At 38.5% G+C, this 18,439-nt stretch overlaps 1 protein-coding gene across 3 annotated transcripts; it reads right to left on the reverse strand.

The window, feature by feature from the left end:
* Positions 1-852: 852 nt before the first annotated feature.
* Positions 853-18,119, reverse strand: KIAA1191 (KIAA1191 ortholog). Of its 3 annotated transcripts, none has more exons than XM_088133918.1 (9): positions 17,902-18,119; positions 14,838-14,932; positions 14,510-14,598; positions 9,439-9,629; positions 7,855-7,978; positions 6,022-6,146; positions 5,026-5,132; positions 4,587-4,666; positions 853-1,913 (listed from the first exon to the last, which is right to left on the reverse strand). In XM_088133918.1, the coding sequence occupies exons 3-9, from the start codon at positions 14,541-14,543 to the stop codon at positions 1,705-1,707; spliced, it is 870 nt and encodes a 289-aa protein (XP_087990044.1). In that variant the 5' UTR covers positions 14,544-14,598; positions 14,838-14,932; positions 17,902-18,119; the 3' UTR covers positions 853-1,704. The 3 variants fall into 3 exon arrangements, with proteins under 3 accessions (XP_087990044.1, XP_087990043.1, XP_087990042.1); XM_088133917.1 differs by having other exon boundaries at positions 4,587-4,735; positions 14,516-14,598; positions 17,902-18,118; XM_088133916.1 differs by having other exon boundaries at positions 4,587-4,735; positions 17,902-18,118.
* Positions 18,120-18,439: the final 320 nt, after the last annotated feature.

The raw sequence follows: 18,439 nt of genomic DNA on the forward strand, positions 1-18,439 counted from the left end.
TCCTGCCAGCTTCCCCATTGACTTTGCTTGTGGAAGCTGGCAGAGAAGGTCGCAAATGGCAATCACATGACCGTGCGATGCTGCAACTGTCATAAGTGCAAGCTAGCTGCAAGCGCTTAGATCACGATCACGTGACTGTGGGAGTGCTTGGACAGCAAGAACTTTGAGGACCAGTCATAAGTACCACTTGTTCAGTGCCATAACTTTGAACGGTCATTGAATGAGTGGTCATTAAACAAGGACTATCTGTATACTATGCAATAGGCATACCTCTAGATTAATTCATGTTTGTTTATTCTGCAAAAGTATTAGGCATAGAGACATGAGCACAAAACACTACCAAATAAATTAAACATTAAGCAAGAAGCAGGATCACTGTCTCCTGGGTACAAGCAGTGATGAGCTGATACAGCACTATCAAAGCAATACAGGTCCAAGCTGCAGATGTTGTGAAGAAAAAAGATGAAGCTGGATTGTTAAGTCTCTTAGATATAGCAGCACCCACAATTTATAGGAAACAAAATTTGGATTTAATAGGACATAGAGCCAATTTAGACATAAAAAAGGTTCATGAAATATGCTGTTTGAGATGCTGTTGAGAAAGAAAGAAAGGATTTATATAATGGAATGCTTCTAAGTTGCCATCTCACTACTGTAATATCATTCAACAGCCTTAAACTAAAAAAGAAAGAAACAATATATGCCCATTTGCCTTAGAGCATATACCAAACACTTTTATCTTTCATGATATCTCTGAATGATTCTAAAATAGAAATCTGAGAAAATAGGTGTTCAATCAAGCATTAATAGTAACATTCACACATTGAGCAGCTGAATTAAAATATTCCCATGTTCTTTTAAATAATTTTATTTTGGATTCCTTTGCCTCCCAAAGAAGCCTAAATAGGAATGACTATTGTACTTTCTATGACATTCTGTTTCACATTCTTTTCATAGAAAGCATGGCTACAATTTTCAAACTCCAAGGGATTTCAGTTCTTAGATTCCCTTATTAAAAAAGAGTCTGGCTACTTTAGGAATGAAGAAATTTGCCTACATTCAACTTTATGCTGAATCATTTGATTTCAACAACAACAATAACAAAACCCACCATAAACAATACCATATTTCATGCCACAGGTCTAGAAGGGGAACTTACTTAATTCTAAAACTTTCTTAGACATGGAACTTTTATGTATGAAAACAGCAAGAGTGACTGCATTTGAAAAATAATTCCTCCAGGAACAACACCTTAGCAAACCATAACATTTCCTTTTTTTTTTTTCCTGGATTCCCTTCAAGCTTCAAAAAAAAACATTTAGATATTAAAAAATAATGCAGTGTCTATTGATAATCTGGTCTGAACATCAGCATCAAATCTAGTAGTGGGAGCGCAAATATTCAAAACAGCTTCAACAGTTTTGTAGGTTTCCTTTTTGAAGTATAGCTGTATAAAGAAGCACAGGATTTGTTGTCAGAATTTCACTAATAGGATCACTTTGATTTATAGTGTACCCAGAGAGCCATTTGAGAGGGGGAAAAGCAATAAATTCAGAAAGCTGCCCAGACCTCATTTCATCACCATTTATAATTCTGAGCTAGAAGGCATAGAGTTGTCTTTTTTTATCAGGGGTTCATGAATGGAATGGAGTCTACCCTATCAGATAGCAAGAACATAATTGCGCCATTTAAGTAGAAATACTCCTAAAATCCAGAGGGAGCAAGCACATTCAAGTCCCGGGGTTTAAGACTGTGAGAATGCGGAGACCGCCTCTTTTCTTCCATATGTGGAATATCCATCTTGGGAGGCTTGAAATCTGCAGAGTCCTCTGACATCCTGGTGGTCTGTACACGCATCAGTTCCACTGGAGATGGCTTCTGAGCACCCTTATATGTCTGAATGGTAAAGCCCCCTAAGGCAATATATAGTAATACAAAATAGATTATAATAGATCCTTCAATATATACCTTTGCTACTACTAGAACTTCAGCAAAAGATACAAACTGGAAGAGGAAAATGAAAAGCATTATTATTGACAATGTTTGATAGCAGCTCTTCCAAAGTTGGCAGGAATTTTTCCAGTTCTTTGAAGATAAACTATCATAGCACTGTGATACTCCCAGAGAGGCTACTCTACCCTTCTCACCCTGATCTCACAGCCTCAGCATCCCCATTTGCGACATACAAATCCAAAGTAGGTGGTCTTGCAGATATCTAGGTGCCAAGCCATAAATAACATTATAGGTTAAAATCCACACTTTGAAATGTACCCAGAATCCTAGTGTAGCCAATAGGCAGTACATTGCACTAGGGATTCTCATACGCCAGGAGAGGGGCTCTGTACAAACTGCAGCTTCCAAGTAGCCTTCAAAGGCAGCCTCACATGAAGCACACTGTAATAGCTGATTCAAGAGGAGATGAGGATATGGGTGACCACTGCGCCAAGGCGTCATGTTCCAAGAAGGGCCACAAGAGCAATCATTATCTGGGGGATTCTGTTCCAAAGGGCAGGTGCTGCAATAAATATACGCTTCCAGGATCCCATCAGATAACACCGCTTAATGGATGGGACCCAGGGCATTCCCATCTAGCAGTAGCTATGAATCTAGGAAAACCCCTGTGACCCCTCAAGTCACAGGCTTACTTCTTCCAAGAATGCCTCTCTATCCAGACTTTTCACTGCAACTGGTAAACTGCCAAATAGTTTCTGGACAAATAACATGTCTGTCTTACATGGATTCAACTTCAGCTTGTTTATTCCTATCCAGACCCCAAGATCATCTGAGCCCTGATTCAGGATTTTCACAGAATTCCAGCCCAGGATGGCTATATACAATTGGGTATCATCAGCATACTGATGAATGGAGCCCCCCAGCATCTTCATGTAAATGTTAAATTATAACAGGAAGAGACAGAAATGAACCAGAGCAACCATTTGGATGAACTACCCCATTATTACTGACTGAATCACTGCAGAACAGTACCCCCAACTCCCAAATCTCACAGAAGGTTCATAAAGATATCATGGTTGATGGTACTAAAGGGTGCCAGGAGGTCTAAAAGGACCAGCAGTGGTGCACTCCCTCACCATCCAAGGTTTCAACACAGGTTATCCACCAGGGCAACCAACCTACATTTAGAGCCTCACCACTCTGCAACCATCCTCAAAAAGGGACTGTTGGGGACCAAGAGGTAGTTGTCAAGTCTGGCAAGGTCCAGAGAAGTCTTCATCAGAAGGAAGCAACACCACCACCTTCAAGATGGAGGATATAACCGTTCCCTCCCGAAGACATTAGGTATCTCCCATATCTAGCCCCTCACCTCCCCCATGCTCCCCAAAAGAACCAAGTAGGACATGGATCCCACAGATAATCCTATCCACTCAGTCATCAAGCTGAAACATATTCCAAGTAACCTTGCAAAATGATACTCCAATAACTTCCTCTGACTTCACCCATGCACAGTCCAAGCCAAAGGAGATTACAGTGATTTTATCAGCCAAGTGTTGCCCCAAGATCTTAAAAGTGGTCCTCAGAAAAATCTTCCTGCATTCCAAACAGGCACAGACCACCCTAAATAGAGCTGCAGGAACACAATCAGGGCAGAGAAGTAAAAAGTGCATTAAGTGCCTTGGTCACCTCCATATTCGAGAGATCAACCAGGTATTCAAAATGATTGTCTACTAGATTGCTAGGAACATCCTGGAGTGCCTCTGGAATCTATCCCAGATCTATCAGGCACCTGAGGCAGATCATTTTAAGTGATACTCCTTCTGGAAGTTCTCAGAAGAAATGAGTATTGTAATCACCAGAGTATGATCTGACCAGACAAAGGACTAGCTCTTACATCCTCCAATTTCAGATCAGATGTCAACATTCGTAAGTAAAAACCAGATCTCACATATGACTGCCTATGTGTATCAGACCTGAGATTACTTGGAACAAACACATGATTGCCATTGTGGCCATGAATTCCATAAAGATCCCCAGCACTAGCAGCCAAGGATACTCTATCCCCAGACCTGTGATAAGCTCCAGAAGGGATCTTGTTGCCCAGCAAGGTGAATGGCACACAAGCAAGATAGCTTGTCCCTATGGCCCAACACTGTAAATAGGCATCAGCAGACTACCAGTTCCAGCATGGGGTTCCTGGTCACTGCTAGACTGTCCTACCAATCAGCACTACCCCACCTCCCCTACCTTGGGATCATGAAATGCAACTCAGTAGATTTTTCAAACAGCAACACTGCTACTCTCCCCCATCATATCTCAGTAATACACTCCTGGAACTCTTACACTCCCTTTCAATAGTTGAGGGTTCCTATTCTATTGTAATTCATTTAGAAGAGCTTATCAAATTGTAATATGGAAAACTTCACCACCAGCCACTAATCAGATATTTTTTACTGAAGAAGTAACCAGAACTTACTATTAGCAAAACAAAAGCTCTACCAATTGAACTACAGCTACAATGAAATATCTGATCATATCTTAATTTATACTTTTTTAATTCTGAACCCCTGTAAAGTGTATTTAATTTATTCTTTTTTATATAAAAATCATGTTTTCTCAAAATAATACTATACCTGACTCAGTGGTAGATCTCTGAAGAGCTCTAGGTCCGAAAATGCTCCATTTTTCAGGTGGTACTTTATCACCATCACCACTGTTGGAATCCATGGAAGCACGATCAGGACCAGTGACAGAAGCATACGTTCCATGACTAAACCAGCCCCTTCAGTGAAAGAACCAGAAACCAAAACAGGGGAACTAGACTTTTGTGCATCAGATTTCCACAAGCATCTCTACCCCACAGATACTCTCACTTCAAGTAAATTTAAAACAGAACATAAATCTAGGGGAACTTTATATGAAGTGTTTCACAAAATACCCATCAACGGTAAGAACACAACATCTGGAGAATCAAACAGATTCCTAATATGAATACTTAAAATATGCAAAGGAATCTAGGTGTTCAAGACATTCAGACAATTTGTGATTTTACTTTCCTTTTAGGAAATTTACCTGTATGAGCGCTTGGGAGAAGAATGAGGAGTGCTGCTTGGTGTGGACTGGGCAGAAGAGGCCTGTTTATCTTCTTTAACCATCTCTCCACTTTGCATCTTCAAATTCTGTTAGAAAGGCAACAGACAAACATTTGGAAACTTTCTGAATTTAACCTAAACCCCACCAATAATCAAAGTTGATTCCACATTTTTTGTCAGCACAGCTTTATGAAAGCATTTGATGATATGTAAAAAAGCTTCATTCAAGATTATAGATTTTTATGGAAATAAGTAGATATATTTCAGAGCATACCATTTTGAAGTCACATCTCTCTATTTCTATCTAGCCAGTTTAGCATGAACTGCGACAGGCAGATAAAAAAAAAAAAATAGCTGCCTCCCAGTAGCAGTAAGTTAAAATGCCCTTCCTCAAAAAGGCTGGATTGTGATACCATGGAAACAGGGGCTTATAGTGTTACTTTCACTGCCAATGCATTGATACTGAATCAAGAATTCACAGCGCTATATTTGCATTAAGAATGTACTAATTCATCAAGAAGAGACCATTTTGTTCCCACTCAGAATATTCCATTTCCCAGATGATCATGCGATTCTGGAGGAGTGGTTTCTAGAAGTAAATTATGCAGGCCAGAAATGGCTTGAAATGCTCCAGGGGTTATCATACATTAGCCACTTCTGGTTCAGAGGATTTACTTCTGGGTACTGACAAACCACCTGCAGAATGGCATAGTCCAGAAAAAAATGAAATGTTGCAGGGTTCTCCAGAATTTTCCAGTCCTGGATTAACAAATTTTGCACATTCCCCATTTACACATACTTTAAACACACATCCAAAAATGTATAACAGAAAAAATAATGAATCACAAATGTGTCAAAGATGCACAGCAATAAACGTCTCTTCCCTCCACACTTGGTTCTGTAAAATAATAACTAACCATCTCCACCAACTAGAGTAATTGACTGACTAAAGCATAGTAGGGCCCAAGCACCTTACATGGAATGACTCAGCCACACGATGATATTTTGTTTCTTCTGCAGTGAGGCCTTTGTGTGGAGTGTATCCGGCATCTCTTAGCCCTGCCTGCTGTTCAAATTGCTGAATGCTCTCCTGGGTTTGTTCTAGAATGGACAACAATACACATTCACACATTTCTCCAAACTGTGCTGCCTACTATAGTTTTCTAAGAGCGATGTCATAAACATCCATAGTCACTAACTAGTAAAGTAGAGTGTGGAATTTCTTTAAACCGTTTATACCATGTATAACAAAGGTTCTAGAACATTCTGAACATGGAAACTTTAGAAAATGGAAATGAGGACTTGATGTAGATCATAACAGCAAGATAATTTAGGACTGTATCAATGGCTCAGAATTCTTTCATTCACATAAATACACACACTTTCCCTCTCCCATTTGTTCTAGAGTCAGATTTTTTAAGCTTTATTCCAGCATGTTCTAATGATTTCTTCCATATAGGTTTCTATGCAAAGAAATAAAACACTGCTAAGTAGCAAGCTACCAAGCACAAGAGCAGTATTAAGTTCTGGGAATGCCAGAACTTAATAATGCTACCCTTCAAGGTTTTTTCTCTTCAGGTCAAAAACACTGCCATTCCTTGTTGCTTTTTTTGGTAAATGAGGTCCCAGTGCCCTTATGCTGAGGCAGATCATTAATAATCTAACTCTGTACTATTTCAACTGACATCAGCTTCCAAGATTTCAGTCTTCAGCAGGAGACAACAGGATATGAACTTTGATCCTTAGATACTGAAACAAAATATTCTACCACTAAGATACAGAGTTTTTAAATATTAAAATACATTTCATCATCATTTTTCCTAAATAAAACATTTTCTACATTAAAGTAAACCTTGCTAGACAATTTTAATTAGATGGGAAAGAAAAGTAACCTTGGATGATACAGATTTGCAGAACTCATCTTCCATGCTGTTGTGTTACTAGACAAATAGAGTTCTCCCTTAAGCAGGAGAGCCAGCTGAGTGACCCTGGGCCAATCATTCTCTCTCAGCCCAACTCACCTCACAGTGTTATTGTTGTGGAGAAAATAGGAGGCAGGAACATTATGTACACTGCCTGGAGTTGCACAAAAATAAAGGCAGTGTATCACTCAATCACATAAATAAAATTCAAGAACATCTGCTCAATAGCAAGATCACACTAAGGGTTTCTAAAGCTATGGCAGACCAAACACAGAAAGGGGTATAAAGCTTTAAATTACATTATATTATAGTCCTAATTCAAGCACTGATTATGAAGTTACACAGCCTATTTTCCAATTATCTGCCCATTAATAGAATGTGCATATTATTGCCAACCTTTTGATTTTTCAACCTAATTCTCTATTACGTCAGTATGTTCTTTATTTCCCACAAAGATGTACCAGCTACCAATACACAAGTGGCAAGAAACTGCCTCCCCCAGCCATTCGTTAGAAGACGTTTGTTGGACAAACCAAGTATGTTAGCCAAACTAATGAATGGTAGATGGTGGTAGATGATCAATACTATCACAAAAGTGCAATACAGTGGTATAACAGTTGGGAAACATTTTTCAGTTTTTCATTGGCTAGTTTGCACTTGAGGTATAACAGGTATCAGAATCAAAGTGGTGGTTGTGACATTTTATTAGAATTTAAAGATCTGTCACCTCCTATTATGGTATGCAATTTTTCCCTCTGCACAAATAGAACTATGTCTTAATTCAGAAGAACATCAGAAATAATTCACAAATAAATGGGAAACAACCTACATTGCAAAATTCTCTGTGCAAATTAACTTGCCTACCAGAGGAATGCAAGAGCTCTTACTTGCAATGAGAGAATTCATGATGATGTGGGTGGCTTTGGCCTTCACTACTGGTATCTTGTTCACCTCAGAGGAAGATGAGGGAATTTTGACAGAGGAATGCATGCTAGTCTCCCCTTCCTCAACCTGTACAGAGGAAGCCAGGTACAGTTTGAGGAGAAAGAGACAAAACTAGGAGAATTCCATATAAAACTCCTGATCTCATGGAGAAAAGTTTTGGAACCCTTGCATTGAACGCAATACTCTTAAGTTGATGTATTTCCACTTTCTTGCCTACAATGTTCTTACCTTGTACTGTATAGCATTTTGAAACCACCAATCTTGTAGCCATTTGATAACAAGAATTCACTAAATAAGCCACTTTAATTTTCACTGGAAAAAGTCTGCTACAGAAATAAATAAAAAGGCTCTTCTCTCAATAATTCTCTCCACTTTTTGTCATTAACTTCCTGCTTAAGGTGACAAGCACAATTTTCAGGCTATTCACTATTTCTGAAAAACAGACCATGTATCAGAATGACAACCACAACTGCTTCCTCCCCTTATTAAAAAACACTCTTTGTTTTATATAAGATACAAAGTTATTTTAGTTATTTAAGGCTAGTACAGTGGTGCCTCTACTTACGAACGCCCCTACTTACGAATTTTTCAAGATACGACCAGCTCCAGCCCCAAAAATTTGCCTCTACTTACGAACTCGCCTCGACTTACGAACCGGATCCGCGGCCATTTTCTGCCCGTTCCACGTGGTCCGCGGCCATTTTCCGCCCATTCCACGTGGTCCGCGGCCATTTTTCCGCCCGTTCCACGTGGTCCGCGGCCATTTTTCCGCCCGTTCCACGTGGTCCGCGGCCGTTTTTCCGCCCGTTCCACGTCGTCTGCGGCCATTTTTCCGCCCTGCCGCGTGGTCAGCGGCCGTTTTTCCGCCCCTGCCGCGTGGTCCGCGGACGCCGGAACGGATTAACGGTAATTACATTGAACCTTATGGGAAAATTTACTTCAACTTGCGACCAACTCGACTTGCGATCAGAGTCACGGAACGGATTAAGTTCGTAAGTAGAGGTACCACTGTATAGTTTATTTATGAATTTCAGATTTTCAGTCTGTGTTATAAGTATCAATTCCTTCTATATTAAAACAGTAATAAAGACTTTACAGAATGAGTAAACTGGGCTTGTAGTTTTTATCTGTTTCCTTCAGTTTAACCTAACATTTCCAAAATAAGCTTCAGAGCATGCAGTTTATACTCAGTGCAGAATATACTTTTTCATAGAAAAGGTTTTAATTAAATACATGCCTTTGCTCAAAGTACTCTAAGAATAATATCTCCTCTCCACTGTTGTCTCTCATTCTTTTTATAAGAAACATTTTACCAAGTCTTATCAGTGTAGAACTGTGTCATTTTTAAAAGATGTTTACCTCTAAGGATTTATGGCTTTAAAAAATATATCACCTCTTCTAATCAAATGCTTCAATATGCTTAATTTCAGTTGTTAGTTAGGAAATAAACTGTCATCTCCTGCTCAACAGGAAAATATCACTAGAAACCTCATACTATCTCTTTATTTGCTCAACAGACTGCATACCTGGGAAAGCTTTTCATATTTGTGTTCTGGAATGACTGGTTGTTTCCACAAGATATTGGAGGTCATATTTGAAGGAGGAGGAGTCATTGGTGCTGTATCCTCCAGGGCATCATCATAACTGAATGCCCGACGACTCATTCCAATTGGCTGGGATATCTTCCCTAGAAGGCTTCCAGAGCCATGTTCAATAGCTAAGGATAGAGAGTGAGATTTCACACAACGATTTGAACTTTTAGTATTTTACCTTTTCACAAGCAGAATAGGTAATATTAAACCTCCTTTCATTAAGGGCCTTCTAGGATCAGTACCATAATTTTGGAACATTTTTGATGCAATTAAGTCTTAATGATCAAATGAAGCTATATCATACTACACCATGATTTAACACAATCTTTTCTATTGAGGTCCACGCTGCTTAGAAATGATAAACAAGGCTGAAGCAAGAGGTGGATAAGGACACTAATTCTCACCAAATCTACTTTTCTTCTCAGCACATCTTTTCTACCCATATTCAGAGTAATTTCTCTGAATTACTGTCAGAGAAAACGTAGATTTTTTTTTCAAGGATCTCGCTTGATCCCTTACAAATGTCTTATAAAATTGGCCTAAAGACTTCATGTTGCCCTAGAGTCATGGTTGCCCACCCTTGATTTAAATATAATATTTTGTTTTGTAGGTTCATTTCAAATATGACATGCGAAAATTGTTAGGGCTACAAAATTCTTAGCCAAATGTTTTAAAAATGTAGAATGCAGAATTACTGAAAGACAATTTTTTAATATCAAAATCTTATATACCATTGATTTTCTTCAGCATGGCATGCTATTGATTTCCTTCAATATAAGACATTTAGGACAGGGGATGAACCAGATTTCCTAACGTGCACACACATTGATTATGTGTCATGAAGAGGTGTTGACTATTAGTGATTACATTCATAGATTTTCTCCATGATCTTTCCCCAGCCTGGTCTTCCAATGGTGCACTCATCACCACTGCAACTGAAGCCATCCACCTTGCTGCTGGTCATCCTCTCCTCTTTTTTCCACCTTTCCTAGCCTTCTCCAGGGAGCTAGGTCTTTGTGGGTTTTTTAATAATAATTTTATTAAAGATTGCAAAAGAAAAGAAAAAAGAAAATATAGAAAAAAGAAAAAGAAAAAAAGTATAGCAAAGCAAAAAAAAATTTATAAAGTAACTTCCCCCTTGTCACAAGTATAAAAAATTTTTACAACTCATCACCTTCTCTTAGAAACAATCTCTTCATCCATATCTCATCTCCTTATTTATAAACAAATCTTAAAACTTCATCATTCAATCAGCAAAAATTCATTAAGGGTTCCCAGAAGTAACAACATACCTATTTTAAACTTAATCCGATAAACCCACTTTATAATCTTTCCTTTTACTTTTATATGTCATCTTTTATCTATAAAGACGTCCCCAAAACCTTGTCATTCAATCTTAGTCCATAAAAATCCATTAAGGCTTACCAGAAATAACCACATAACTATTTTAACCTTAATCAAATAAACTTAAAGTACAAAATCAGCTCTTCTTCCCCTATCTCATCTCTGGTCTAAACAAAGCCTTAAAACCTCATCATTCAGTACTGGTCAGCAAAAAAACATTAATGATTATCAGAGATAGCAACACATCTATTTTAACCTTGATTAAATAAACCAACTTTATATTCCTTCCCCTTACTCCCAATAGTCTTGGCCTTTAATCCCTTTAAATAATATCCTAGAAGTCGATTTCTTTTCATCTTTTGTCTCTTCTCACAGAATCCTTGAAAACTTTAACAGAAAAGGAAAGTTCTCTTTCCTAGAACTTGATTCCTTTTCATTTTTTTCTTTGCCTTTTGTCACAGAATTCTTCAAAACTTTTAACAGGCCTCTTTTGTACATCCAATATAAAAAAATTACCAGTATCACTCTTCTGGTTTATTATTTGTATGTCCCTTTTAATTATTAAAGCCTCAGTTGGTATTATTGTATATCCAGTACTTCATCTCCTTCCATATCATTCTTGTAGCCTGTCATTTCCAAATCCACATTTAAATCAACTTCATTCGTATCCAGTAGAAACTGTACCTCTTCCACATCATCATTTACAAATCATCTATCTATGATGGCAGATATTTTCAAAATTAACTTCTGAGTTCACTGTTTACAAATATCTTTCAATACATCTGATGTTAAAGTATTTTGCTCCATTCTGTATTAGCAAGTCAAATTTAGGTGTTCTTCTCCTTTAATTGCAATCTTTAGTTCCCTATCATGCTTCTATTTTTAGAATTCAAAAACATCAGCAGTTTCCCATGGGAAGGATTTATATAATTAATTTAAACTTTTTATTTCAAATCCATCTGGACCCTTATAATGTTCCAAAATCAACACTCAAATTACCCTTTTGCTGTTTAATCCAAAAAGTTTTTTTTCTAAGTCCTTAAATTCAAACTTAAAACTATCTTCGCTAAGGATTGAAGTAATCTTACCTAGTGAATGCCATAAAACTTGCCGTTCTGAAGGTTCTCAATATTTAAAAAACAATTTAAAAAGTAATTCCAAAAGTGATTAAGAAATGAGGATCGGCCAAACTTTTTGTCCATATAGGTTACATTATAACTGCAAGCCAGTTGGTATCCCTCAACTCCCAGCTGCTCAACTCACAAGCAACCACAAAAACCTCGGTTCCTGCTGTCTATGTATGAGTAGCAGCTGTCCAGAGTATATGTGGGCGATCTTATGCGCTCTCCTCTCTCTGGAGAGATTTCAGTGGCCCAGATCCAGCATCCAGTAAGTGTGAGCCAGTAGCCAAGTGCCCAAATTGCGATCACGTGACTGCAGGGACACTGAGACAGCTGGAACTTCAAGGACTGGTCATAAGTACCACTCATTCAGTGCCACTGCAACTTTAAATGGTTGCTGAACAAGTGGACAGTAAGCGAGGACTACCTGTATTACTAGAGCTTGGAGATCCTTTGCATTTTCAGCTATCAGAGTAATGTCATCAGCAATAGCACAGGTTATTGATGTCTCTTGATATTTCTTGATGTTTCTTGATTTTAAAACCATGCTCATCTTCTTCCAATCCAGATTCCCTTAATATATATTCAGCATTAGGTTAAATAAATAAGGGGAGAGTATACAGCATTGTCTCACTTCTTCGCCAACCTGGAGCCAGTCCATTTCACCATGTTCTGTCCAAACTGTGGCTTCTTGACCTGTACATAGATTTCATGTGAGACAATGAGATGTTCTAGGATTCCAATTTTTCTAAGCACATTCTATAGTTTAATATGATGATACAACTGAAGGCCTTTCTATAATCAAGGAAGCACATATTGACTTCTTTTTGGCATTCTCTGGCTTTTTCAATTATCCAGCATGCATCAGCAATAACGTCTGGTGATCCTTGGCCTTTTCCATAGCCAGTTTAAACACCTGGCATCTTTTTTTCCATGTAGGGCTCTAATCTGCATTGGATGATCCTAAGCATTATTTTGTTAGCATGTGTAATTATGCGTATTATATGATAAGTTTGCATACTCCTTTAAGTCTCCTTTTTCTAGTATTAGAATGTAGTTCAGGGTTCCCCAAAGTGGTCAGTATCAGCCCCCAAGGGTCGATGAGACTATCCATTGTTGTTATTATTACTATGCCTAGTACTATTAGTTAAAGTAATATTTATTAAATTACTTTCATATAATAAATGTTTGGGGGTCAATGAACAATCTGAAACTTCATGAAGGGGTCGATGAGCTGAAGAATTTGGGAACCCCTGATGTAGATGAACCTTCTTCAGTCTCCAGATAAGAGCATTGTGTCATTCTCCAGATTTGCTGGCATAGCTTGGTTGTTCTTCTTCTGTTGTTTGACTTATTTCTAACACTAGAGGTTCTTTTAAGTAAGGAATATCATATAAGGTATCTTGGCTGTTGACATCTCTGTACATCTGTACTACACAGTATTTCAGTACACTCCTTCCATCTTTGTTTGATCTCTGAATCAATTACTGTCTGTCCATTGCCATCCATTAGCATACCAATTTGAGGTTGGATTCTCCTTCTGAATTCAGAGATCTTTTGGAAGACTTCCTTTGTTTTTCCATGTCTGTTTCCATCTTCAATATCTTTACAGATGCCATTGTAATATTGTTCTTATCTCTTCTAACAGCTCTCTGAAACCTTTTGTTAAATTCCTGCCTCAGATTTTTTTCTTTCTTGGCTTTGGCTTCTCTTCACAGCAATTTCCACAATTTGTTCTGACATCCAGTTTGCTTTCTTCCAAGTACAGGGGGGCGGGGGGGATATGAAAAGGTAATGCTGGAAAATTCTTACTTATAAATGCATGAAGGATTTTGTAATTAAAGATATGTAATAGCCTAATCTACTGTCCCAAAATAGTTAACTTTTTTCCACACATGGTCAAGGAAGAGAGGTACACTAGCTTTCCAATCAAAACAAACATGCTCAATAGCAAATTAAAATCAGGACTCAACAGAATACATGCTAACATTAGAATAATTAAACACATAATCCTGTAGATACCATATAAAACCTCTAATAAGAAAGAGAAGATGAGAATATAGCATTTTTCTCATAACAGAACCAGTCATTTTGCAAGTTTAAATATTACCATCCAGCTAGCCAATCTCAATAATTAATATCTCTATTTAAAAGAAGAAAGCTAACAGGCATAATATGTTAGTTCAAAACTAACTGAAACAAAACAGTCTCCTTAGAGCAGAGCCAGAACTTCAGAGTATTAGAATCATACAGCTAAAAAAAAAATTTAGACCATGAAGACCAACCTCCTATTCAGTGAGGAATCCAAATGAAAACATTTAGCCAGGAGGCTGCGTAGCTTATTCTTGAATATATCCACTGAAGAGTGTGGCGGGGGGATGTTTCTACCTACCCATCTCTATGGGCCTTTATACATCTAAATATAAACAAGCCCTCCTCAAAACAGTAATATTAAACTCTTGACAAACATGAATTGGAAACTAAATATTACAATTGCTACTGCACCCTATTTAAATATATGTGAATTCTTTGTCAATTACTTTTACCAGGAATATCTGTTCGTCTTGAAGTCATGATTGTAATTCCAGATGCTTCACTATTTAGAAATCCAGGGCAGGACTGCTGTTACCTAATAAAAATATAAGGTATTTTGGTCTGTAACAATTAGACTAGAATAAAATATCTTGGATTATAATAAAACCAAGAATATTATGAGATAGTTCTAAATCTTTTATTTTTAAAGAATGGATGCTAGCTAACATTTAATTTGAAGGCAACAATTTAATTATATAACATTAGAAATTAATTTGGGTATTATCCTAATAAAGCTTGTTATGAGAAGAAAAAATAATAGCTAAAAGATCTTACCACAAGTTATGATGACAGAAAGATGTCAAAATAGAGCATTCTCGTGTTGAAGCTGAAACTATCAAATCATCCCCAGGAGCTTCCATGCAGAAAGACTAACAAAAATTAAGAAGCAAGAAATTTTTTTAAAGTTAAAGCAGTATGACAAATTGCAGCAGATGTGTATATTTTCTCAGTATTATTAGATATGCTAAGAATTGCTTTAACTACTTCAAAGAAATCTAACAGGGTAATTCTCCAATCACGAAATGCCTCCATCTGGAGATTCTGCAACTTTTGATATGGTCCTGACTAAAATATCTAGCTAGTTATACCAAAGAAACCTCAACTCGGTTGGGGAGGGGAGAAAAGGGTAGCTGAAAAAAACACATGTCCCATATGATAAAAGTTAGCATATTAATACTGGAACAATACTACAGCATTACAGCACTCAGCACATTACAGCCCAATCAGAATCTAGTAATCACATAGTGTAGGAAAGATATGTATCCCTTTCTATGTTCTACCTACATTTTTGCATTATAGTTTTTCAATCACATCATTAATATTCAGTTTTGAAATACTTGTAGACTTTAGTGATTTGGTGATTTAATATTCTGTGTTAGTCATTTTAGTATAATATATAGTTTTATATAATAGTACTGTACACCAATTACATAGATTTATATAGCTTCATTCATAATTAACTTCATAATCCTTCTCCTATGTACAATCCTCATGGTATTGGTATTAGGTTTTTTCATTTGTCCTAGCACCTTCAATTTTAGTTATTATAATAAGCTAAGTATTGGTACAATGGGATGACTTTAATTTTAATACTGAATGTAAATTTTGTTGATCAAATGACCAAAATAAGGATTATCTGATACATGAAGCAACATTTATATAAATAAATAAATAAATTTACACCTATTTTAAACTTAAAGATCTTTAACTACAAGATAAGGGTATTAAAATAGAAATCTACTTATTGAATTATCACACATTCAAAAGTTAACACAAGTATTTACCTCACAAACCTACATAAGCACATAATTCAAGTACACAGACCACTATTTTAGGAGAGATTTACTAATAGGGAAACCCAAGACTTAACAGAGACATATTCCCCTACAGCACTGTACTAAAATGACATGGATGCACATAATAAAATAAAAATAGAAGCATCTAGCTATAAGTAATAGTAACCATGGTCTGTCATCTATCATTCTACCATCATCACTCTTTACCAAAGTTACAGATTTTACTTCCTAATTTACAAAGGAACTTAATTTGATTTTAAGGTCACCCATCTCCCAAGTTCCTGGGTAGTGTATAAAACATACTCAAACAATACTCATTTATGGTCTCATACCAACATTTTGCCTGGCTTACGTTCAGTTAAAGAACTGCACAAACACAGGAGAGACTGTTATGAATTGTTATATAAATGCAAATAAGAGGAAAATGAACAAAGTTCATTTTAGAACTTTTGAAGTCTTGCCCAAGCTTCTCTAAAGTACAGGGTGGTAACATGCATAAAGCACATCTACAGTTCATTCTGATGCAACCCTCCACCTAATTTAAAAGAGCTTTAAGTAATAACTGCTGAGCTTTACAATTATAACCTTTCCCTCACTAAAAGTAAAGGAAGAAGGCAGAAAGAAAAAGATGTTGAGGTAGTCACTAGGAGTAAAAAATGACTTGATGGCACATAGTCAACCAATCGCCGCTACCACAGATAATTATATTTAGATACATATATAAACATACTGCTTATGTTTATGGTTTAACATATTGTTAAACTGGAGAATTCACTTCTAACAGTCATTATAATAGCAGCCAAGTTAGATGGTTTTAAAAGAGGACTGGCTCAGCAGATTCACAGAAAACCAAAGTATCAATGGCTGCTACTACCAGTGGCTGTTTACTGCACTATCTCCTGAACCAAGGCAGCATATCTTAAATGCTGGCTCCTGGAAAGCAGCACTGGAAAGGAGCCATAGCTGTCCAGGGCTGTGAGCTTCCCAAGGGCATCCACTTGACTACTGTGCTGAACTCCATTTATTTATTTATCGCTTGGCACATTCATGTTGCAATTCAGTAGAATAAAAACACAAGGAATAAAATACAGAATATGAAATATAAAATATAAAATTATAAACATATGTCTAGATTACAAAAATAATTTTTTACTTCATTTGTCACAGCCAGGAAATCAGCGAAATCTCCATTATAGGCTCTGTTTCGGCACTCTGTCACTATACGTTGGATAGTTTGGTTTTCAGCCCCACAATCACACACCAGTGGTCTTATTTTGGCCCATTTATAAAGGGCATCTGCACATCTACCACGGCCCATGCGAATTCTGTTCAGTGTTGTCCATATCGCACGGGGCTGGTCAAAGCCGGATGGCTTCTCTGAGATGCAGAGTAAGCTTCGACCCCGAACTGAACTGAACTGAACTCCACGAACTACCGCCTATTCCGTCTTTCTACCCACTCCGGCTCAGTAACTTCTGAGGCATTTGGAACAGGGAGAAGAAAACAAGGCCTTTAGTATTACTGTGCAGTTTATTCAGAAATCTCAGCGTTGTTTACATTATTAAGCACTACTTAGCAGCTGCCAAAAAAAAAAAAGGTAAAATATTTTCCGGAGCGGGTAGAGCAGAGGAAAGAAAACGCACGCAAAGCTCAGCGTGTCTGAGAGCGGAGCCGCTCTGCTCCAGCCCTAAGACGTTCAGGAGAGAAAAATAAGCACTGAGCCGAAGAGGGCCACGGGAGGCGTGTTTACACGGAAGCAAATCCCGGGGCATCCCACAGGACCTCCTCTCTTTAAGTGGCAGGAGGGCCGGCCAAGTTCGCTGCTTCGGGTTCGCCATATGCGGCACCTTCTGCCTCTTCCCCACACTTCGTTTCCCGGGAGGGAGATTTCAGAGTCACGCAAAACCAGCCCCCTCAGGCCACCCCGGACCCGCTTCGCACGGCTTAGCCCCGCACCGTAAGCGACCACCAGCAACCTCGCCCTTCGCTAGCCGCCAACAGGTCCCGGCGCAGCTAGCCTCGCTCGCCTTTCGAGGACGTACCTGTCTTGGGCTGCCTGCAGCCCCCGCACCGGGTTCTCCCAGTACTAACAGACCCGCCGGGGCCGCACGTCGGTCGAAAGAAGCCGGCACAACAAGCTCCCCGCAAGCAGGCCTGAGTCACCGAGGCTCGGAGCCGCCATGGCGCAAATGAAGCTGGGAAGAAGAGACGAAGATCGAGCTACCCGATCCAGCCCGCCCACCGCGAATGCCTGGCGTACAGCCGCCAGCAGCGGGCGCCGTAGCGCCTAGGCTGAAAGTCTCGCGAGAATCTGCTGGTCGCGTTTTTACACGCGGGGGGCGGCTGCGAGTGAAGTTCCAGGTTCAGCGAGTTGAACGGGGTTAGCGCTTTGTTGTGGTGGTGAAGGCATCAGGCCAGAAACTGGGAGAGTGTGAGTGCCAGTCCCGCCTTAGGCATGAAGCCAGCTGAGTGGCCTTGGGCCAGTCATTCTCTCTCAGTCCTAGGAAGGAGGCAACGGCGAACCACTTCTGAAATCTCGCCAAGAAAACTGTAGGGACTAATTCGCCAGGAGTCAAGACT

The sequence above is a fragment of the Python bivittatus genome, unplaced genomic scaffold (genome assembly GCF_059951505.1).
Source record: "Python bivittatus isolate LINGU-HERP-01145 unplaced genomic scaffold, Pbiv_v1 ctg000080_np1212, whole genome shotgun sequence".
Lineage (NCBI taxonomy): Eukaryota > Metazoa > Chordata > Lepidosauria > Squamata > Pythonidae > Python > Python bivittatus.

Excerpts from the sequence above, each read along its gene's own strand:
- KIAA1191 (XM_088133916.1), bottom strand. The coding sequence starts at position 14,543 with ATGACTTCAAGACGAACAGATATTCCTGGTAAAA. Across the intron at positions 5,133-6,021 it reads GTGTGGCTGAGTCATTCCAT|AATTTGAAGATGCAAAGTGG; the intron begins GTAAGGTGCTTG and ends CCTTTCTAACAG. Across the intron at positions 1,914-4,586 it reads GAGATCTACCACTGAGTCAG|GGGGCTTTACCATTCAGACA; the intron begins GTATAGTATTAT and ends ATATTGCCTTAG.